Source organism: Perognathus longimembris, chromosome 2, assembly GCF_023159225.1.
Source record: "Perognathus longimembris pacificus isolate PPM17 chromosome 2, ASM2315922v1, whole genome shotgun sequence".
Classification (NCBI taxonomy): Eukaryota; Metazoa; Chordata; class Mammalia; order Rodentia; family Heteromyidae; genus Perognathus; species Perognathus longimembris.
In genome coordinates, this window is record NC_063162.1 from 87,456,097 (window position 1) to 87,463,730 (window position 7,634).

Consider the following 7,634-nt stretch of genomic DNA (forward strand, 5'->3'; position numbering starts at 1 on the left):
GTGCTTTCTGATTTCCAGCGCAGTGTTCATAGTATTTTCCCTCTTGAAATTTAATTGTGCAGTGGGCATTTCATCCCCAGCAATAGGACCTGGAGTTGTGGAAACAGCTCAATGACCCTGAACACCTTTGCATTCTGGAGATGTGAAGTTCAGCACCTGAGAGAACACAAATTATTAAAAAAGCCAGCCACGTTTCCTTCCTAAAATAGCTCTTTCCAAGAACAAAATGTCAGGCCTGCCCCCCGTGGCCAGAGCCTCATCTGCCCGTGATGCTCCGAGCTGAGCTGCCCAGGTGGCGGCTGAGGGATGGACAGGAGCCAGAGGGCCACTGCTGGGCAGAGGTAGGGGTGAGGATGGCTCGCCCAGCAGGGCCTGGGTGTGTGGGGGAGAGGCTGGGAACAGGCTCAGTTTAGAGAGCTAGCTCTGTGGAGGATAGCCAGTTCTAGGCGCAGCCTCTTGTTCTTGGTCTCTGGTACAACTCAACATTCTGGAAGTGTCCATTCAACAATTCCTATACACCATTACCCTCTCTGTGGAAGGATGTACTTGGGCAGGGCTTAATTTGTCTCCTCATGGGAAAATGTAACCCGATGGGTGAGTAGCAGACCAAACATAGGAAAGGGCACAGCATCTTGCTTCATCTGGGAGGCAAAGGACATGGGGGTGTGTGTGTTGGCGGGTGTGACCAGCCTCTGACTTTTATCACAGCTTCCTGTTGTCTCCTCTCCTTGCCCCTCAGTGTGATGACGTGGCCAGTAGCCTCTGGTCCCCACAGGCAGCGCTGGCCGTTGGCGGGCTGAAGGCTGCTCAGCAGCAGGACCTGATGGCCTTCCTGGGGCTGGTCGGGTGCAGGGTGCAGGGTGAGCATCCTGGCCCTGCAGATGAGGTCAGCAACCGGAAGCTCTTTGCCACTGCCTACTTCCTGGTCAGCGCACTAGCCGGTATGCAGAGAAACTGCTGGAATGTGGAAATCAGGTTGCTTTGTGGGACACAAATGGCAATTGTGGGAAGTTTGGCAACTTAATGCAGGTTCCTCACCACCAGTCCAGGTAGGGTAAGAGGCAGAGGCCAATGGAGGAGTGAAGCAAGGCTTACTGTCCCCCTCGGGCCTCTACTGCTCTTGGGAGAAGCTGCTGTCCCCAGCTCTTCTCAGCCCTTTTCTTCCCCTCTGCAGATCTGTCATGCTGGTCCATGGTGGCCCCAGGCTGCAGAGGATCCCTGGGCCCGCATGGATGCTAACATGGCCACCGGTTGCCACTGACCACCAGACCCTGCCTGCCTCTCACATCTCTGCATCTCCCATCCAGACTGTGTCGGAGGCCCTGGCGATTGTTGCTCTTTGTGAGGAAGCTGGGTGTGCCAGTACTTTTGGGGAAGAGGTGGCTGAGCAGCAGCCCAGCCTCAAGCCCTTGCTGCTCTCCCCAGTATTACTGACAGTCACCGGAGAATAATGCCTTCCCCAGCTGCCATCCTTTCTCTAGGCTGCACGTCCACTCCCTTACCTTCCTGGGCAGCATGGGCCTTCTCAGGATGTAGGTTCCAACCACAGTTGAAGGCACTGGTGGGGGACCTTTGCAGAATTCCTACCCCAGCTCCTCTCAGCCACTGTTTGCTCTTTTGAGAATGAGCCATGTTCTGCTGTCCTCCCGATCACAGGTTCAGTGACATGCTTCCTTTTCATCTCATTGTTAATTTTAGTAACTCAGACATTCAGAAGTTCATTTACAATGGCATTTACATAGACTGGAAGACAATTACAGCAATTCTTAGCTTTAATAGCGAGAGATATCATCTTTAAATTCATCCCTCTGTCTTCAGAGACTCCATTTAAACTGAACACGGAATGAAAACACACGTGTAGATGTGAGAAATCCAGGCAGAGGGAAGTTACTGCAAAGGCCCTGGAGTATTGGCTGAGCAGGGAGCCCGCTGGATGAGAGTTGATAGCCTCAGAGCTGGGCGAGCCTGCTTGCTGAGGTCCTGTGGGCCCAGTGAATTTGAGGTTGCTGGGGAGAAATTCATTATGGCATCTGGAGTGAGGCCAATTAAGGTACTTTATAAAAGTAGCAAGTATTAGCATACATGCAGGTTTTTAAAAAAATAAGGATGCTAATGGCTGCAGGTGAGAACAATTCCTGAGCAGTCAATACCCCTCTCCCCAGCCTGCCTCTGCCCAGGTGGTTCACCAGGTGACTTCCTTTCCTCTTAAGCTTGTACCCCATGAATTGAGGTTGTTTTTAGGAACTGTAGCTGTTTTATTTTGGGACTTAGTATCTATTTGGAATAACAGACTTATTTGTCTATGCTGAACAACTCTCCCTAAACGTTTGAGGCCATGGGTAAAACTCTTCATAGTTTATGTAGTGTTTGAAAAATGCTCCCCCAGTATAATCGACTGGTAATTGAGGACACTGATGCTCAGAGACGCATACATCCTAGAGCCTGAGCACATGAGGGCCTCAAACCATGTCACCAGATGACAGGGGTTCTCCTCCTCCATGCTGATCCTTCTCCCAGTCCACACCATTCTCTCTGACTGGCAAGCTGAATGTCAAGGAATCTGCTCTGGTGACCGGATTCCCATGCCTGTCAAAAAGACCTACTGGCTGGGAATATGGCCTAGTGGTAAAGTGCTCGCCTCAAAAAGACCTACTGTGTATTCAGTACCTTTCATTCATCTACTGAGCAATTATTAAGCACCCCCCCATCTGACTGGTGAGAAGGTACTAAAATAAAAATTGTCATTTAGGGGAATATTTTGGTGGGAGTGGTCAGAGCCTTGTTGTGTAGCCAAGCTGGCTTTGAACTGGTGATGCTACTGCCTCAGCCTTCTGAATGCTGAGATTACAGGGGTACACCACAACACTTGGCTTGTATGAACTTGTGTTTGTTGTTGATCTAAGTTTTGTTTCCTGCAGAAATGCCAGATAACGTTGCTGCTCTTCTGGGCACTTGCTGTAAACTCCAGATGATTCCTACGCTGTGCTGCTTGGTAAGAATGCTGTGTGGGAGACTTAGGGAGGATTGGGGAAATGGTGGTAGTGGGGTAGACTCTATATCTGTTAAGACATCATCTACAACAGCTCCAGGACAACTCAGAGGTCACTGCAGAGGCCCAGCCCAATAGCAGGCTCTAGACCCCCAAGTCACCTGCTTTCCCCACTGTGGGAATTCTGGCCACAGTGTGGTGCTCCATGGCATGAATGCAGTCTGCCGGCCCCATCTGTCATGGTGGTTGTGCTTACCCATGGTTGTTCTGCTCTGCATCAGTCACCAGAGAGGCATTCAGGACTCTTTTGTCTCAGAGACAGTTTTCATCTTTCCTCCTCTTTTAGAAATGTCATAATAAAAGCAAGAGTTAAGTAACCACGAGTGTAGTCCCAGAGTCAAAGGTAAACTTTTCAAGTTACTGCAGTTGGTAGAGGGAGCCCTTGCACATGGCCTCTCAGGTGGTGCTCAGCCTGGGGCAGAGGAGGGGCAGTGCACACCAGGCCCGTTTAGATCCTAAGGTCTTGTTCCTGAGGACCAAGAGCAGGCTGCTGTTACCCCGAAGGACCGCAGCACAGAACTCTGCTGCTGCAGGAACTGCCTAGACTGGATGTGGCATGGTATCCATCTGCTGTGAGAACCCTGAGCAAAGCAGTCGGCGCCTTTGGTGGTACTTTGCAGACACCTGAAGACTCTACAGCTGCAGTCCGTTCTGGAAGAGAGGCCGTAGCCGAGGGGAATACTCAACTCCTTGCAAAGATGGTAGCTTGTGTGTCCTAGGCCAACTGAGGGTAATGGCTGGAGGTATACTTTTGTTATAGAAACTATCATTAGCCTAATGAATGAGTGGTGAGCAGAACAGCAGCTCTTTCAGAACTATGCTGCAGTGTGCAGTATCTGAGTGCTCAGTTCACAAGCCAGCCTTTTTATTTAGATTCATTGGTTGCATTGAGAAAGTATGGACAGAAGCAAGTCCTCTCAGTGCCACACACGCTAACTCTCAAGTTCTGCTCTGTTGTTGTAGCCAACAGCACAAACACAATTGGGATTCTAAAATCAAAAGCATTCTGCTTCTCATCTGCAGACGTGTTTGTTTGCCTTCAACATACTTGGGTTTTTGGTTTTTCTTTTTTTTGGTGGTGGTAGCGGGGTTTGAACTCAGGGCCTTTGGACTGGTAAGCAAGCACTTGATTCTGTGCTTGGCTATGACTTGAGCCACTGTCTCCAGATGAGAAATCATAGACCACATTCCTGTACAATCTCTTTAGATCTGCTGTAGTTCTAAGATCTCAGGTGCCTGCATCCTGAGGAACTCTGAGTGTCAGGTGCTTCTGCAAAGGACTTCTCAGAACCGGGCCAGAGATCCTGCATACTAGTCTCCTCTTGTCTGTCTAGTGGTCTGACGGACTTTGAGAGGGGTAAACTTTGAAGGGGGCGAGTTAGAATCAATAGTCTTCGCCCTTGGGGCCACTGCAATGCCTTTTATACCTAGCGGTGTATCTGGGCACAAGGGGATGGTGGCCATGTCGAGGAAGCAGGGTGCTGCTCAGCACTGGTGCACCTCACGGAAGGCTGCAGAGCCTCTGTGTTGCTGGCAGGCTCTGCGCTGAGTGGAGCCCTTTCTTTTTTTTTGGCCAGTCCTGGGCCTTGGACTCAGGGCCTGAGCACTGTCCCTGGCTTCCTTTTGCTCAAGGCTCGCACTCTACCACTTGAGCCACAGCACCACTTCTGGCCGTTTTCTATATATGTGGTGCTGGGGAATTGAACCAAGGGCTTCATGTATACAAGTCTTGCCACTAGGCCATATCCCCAGCCTGAGTGGAGCCCTTTCTGAACTCAGATATGGTTTGCACTGAGAACTGTGGGTCGAACCCACAATTCCTAGTTCAGTCTGGGCCAAATAGCTGCATCATATGTGCTGACACTTCTTACTTTGGCCTACAACTGGAGCTTGAACTCATGGCTTCACACTGTCCTTTAGCTTTCTCACTCAAGGCTGGTGCTCTATCACTTAGGCTGCCCTCTATTTCCAGCTTTTTTGGCTTCAAAGTACGATCCTCAGCATCCTGAGCAACTAAGATTATAGGCATGAACCCACTAGTGCCCAGCAAGGTGTAGACTTTTGTGTGTGCTGCTGGTCTGGGGCTTGAACTGAGGATGTTTTGCAGTGTCTCTGAACTTTTGTGCTCAAGGCTAGTGCTCTACCACTTGAGCCAGTTACACTTCTCATGGGCTTCCCTGTCCTGGCTGGCTTTGAACCAGGATCCTCAGATCTCAGCTTCCTGAGTGGCATAAGCCACTGGCACCAGGCAGATTCTTAAAGGTGATTTTGATAATAAACAAAACACATGCATTTCCACAATGCTGCCTGCTGCTCACCTGGGCAGGCTGCACATTACTTTCGGTAATACTGCTGCCACTCAAAACAATGTTAAATTCTTTTGGATTCTCTTCAGATCCAAACATGCTTTCATGAAATCTATGAATGTGCTTTCACGTTTTACATTTCCTTCTCTGTACTCTGTATCATTAACCTGATCTTGAATGCCTTCTTCAGGGTTCTTGCTTCACCCATCCCATTCCATCATGAGCTGGGGAAGTTCCCAGCTGAGCTCCACAACCTAGGAAAGCACAGCTTATTGTCCCATCCTAACACCTGCAGGACCTAGGGATGGTCTTCCTAGCCTAGAATCTTAGGACTACAGTAATAGAAAATTCCTGGCTTTACCCACTCCTGTCAGTTGAAAAAGCTGAGAGTTCCCAGCCCAATCCAACAGCCCCAGGAACTCACCGCCAGGTGCCCCAATACCCCTGAAACCAGTACCCACTTGGCAGGAACTAGGGGAGGTCTGCTTAGGGTATGCAGGTACACAAAGCCCCAGCATGTAAACAGAGGCATGGTTCAAGTGTGAGGTCAAGCCCCAGAACCACCCATGCTTGTCCTTGAGGACCAAGGGAAGGTCACATCTATTTCTTTTACTCTAGGACAGTGGCTCAAAATGCAGTGAGCTTCCCATGTATGACTAGAGATATATCCATGCCTTGAAGTTCTATGGCTGTAAATGCCCAATCTACCCACACTTGACCTGCAGGGCCTAGGGAAAGGCTCTCCCATGTCCTACATTTAAGAGCATAGACCCCTGCACCACATGCCCTGGAAGACTGAGGGAACATCTCTCCAGCTGTTTGAACCACAGCCGTTAGTGCCCAAAGTCTAGGTAACACTTGTGCTTGTCCTTTGGGTCCTCAAGAAGATACTAGCTTGAACCACAGCTCTACAAAAGTGGCTAGCAGTGCTATAAGCCTGAGCAACTACCATCTCCCCCATGGGCCCTAGCAAAAATCCCCAAGGACTTAACCCCATGGCTGCTGGTGTCACACATCTTAGAGTCATCTGTGCTCACCCTGTAGCATCTGGGGAAGGTCCCCATCCCTCCCTGTATCTCCCGATCTATGGGAGCTTGTGCTGTAGGCTCAGTATCTCCTAATCACCTTGGACTCACCTGTGTTAGCCTTGAGGGGTCTGGATAAAAGTCCCCTCAACACGTAACAAGACTGGGACAGCTGCAAGTGCTAGTATCGTCAGGGATTAATTCTGTGGAGCCTGAAGATACACATCCTTGGCAGCCCATATCTGCACAGGTGCACATGAAGCGGTCTGCAGTCGAGAGACTTGAGACAGACATTGCTACATGGGTCAAAGAACTCAAATGCAAAGGGCAGTGGGGAGGAGGGGAATGAAGATCAAGAGGCACTGACATGGAAAAGAGGGATTATTTCGTATTCTTTAACACAGTAGGGTAACTATTCATTTAGGGAATATGATGTATTCCAAACACAAACTATAAGAGTATGACATTTCTAACACAAAAATGATTCCTTAGAGATGAAAATCCTTACCTAAATTACACATGGTGTAAATTACACATGGTATAATTATCAAATTACCACAACATACTATTTAAGATTACAAATGTTTCAAGACAAAAACCCAGACAAGCCCTCTATACCAGTATAGGAGGAAGGTAGATCTGCCCTTATGTTGTTGGAGTTACTGGATCTAACAGGCATAGTTGAGAGTGTGAATTTAGAGGACCACAGGCAAATTGGATAAAATCAGGCTTAAGGTCCTGGCCTGGAACAAATATATCTTATTACATGTTAATAGTTTTCGCGCTCCATTTGGTGAATTAAAAAAACAATCTCATCTGCTTTTTTTGTAATTACTGAGCAGTGCATTAGTGTGTAAGTCCATGGATTTTCTGTGGCATTTTAAAATGAGTTTACATTTGTCATTTCAGCTGCATGCTCTGTCTGATGATGAAATATCTGATCTTGAAGACCCAGCCTTAACGCCTCTGAAAGACACAGAGAGGTTTGGGATTGTGCAGCGCCTGTTTGCCTTGGCTGACATTAACCTGGAGAGAATGCAGTCATCCGTGAAAGCTGTCATCCCCAAGGATTCTCAAGTCCTTCCGCTAATTCTCTGTATTGCTTTGAGTGGACTTCATGCCCTAGGCAGGGAACAGTAGCTGCCTGTCAGTCATAATACATGTAATAGGACCAAAGCTGGTGCTTTTCAGAATTGTTAAGGTACTACTTTAGGATTTAGGTTTCATGGCACATTGAAAGTTGATCAATGAACA

The 7,634-nt window shown here is 48.5% G+C and overlaps 1 protein-coding gene across 1 annotated transcript in view; it reads left to right on the forward strand.

Moving 5' to 3' along the window:
• Gsdme (gasdermin E) overlaps positions 1 to 7,634 on the forward strand; it is a 48,898-nt gene extending 41,264 nt beyond the window's left edge. Inside the window, exons 8-10 of the mRNA XM_048339678.1 lie at positions 740 to 941; positions 2,919 to 2,992; positions 7,290 to 7,634. Of these exons, the coding sequence (XP_048195635.1) occupies positions 740 to 941; positions 2,919 to 2,992; positions 7,290 to 7,520 (507 nt within the window). The 3' untranslated portion in view covers positions 7,521 to 7,634. The remainder of the gene's footprint in view (positions 1 to 739; positions 942 to 2,918; positions 2,993 to 7,289) is intronic.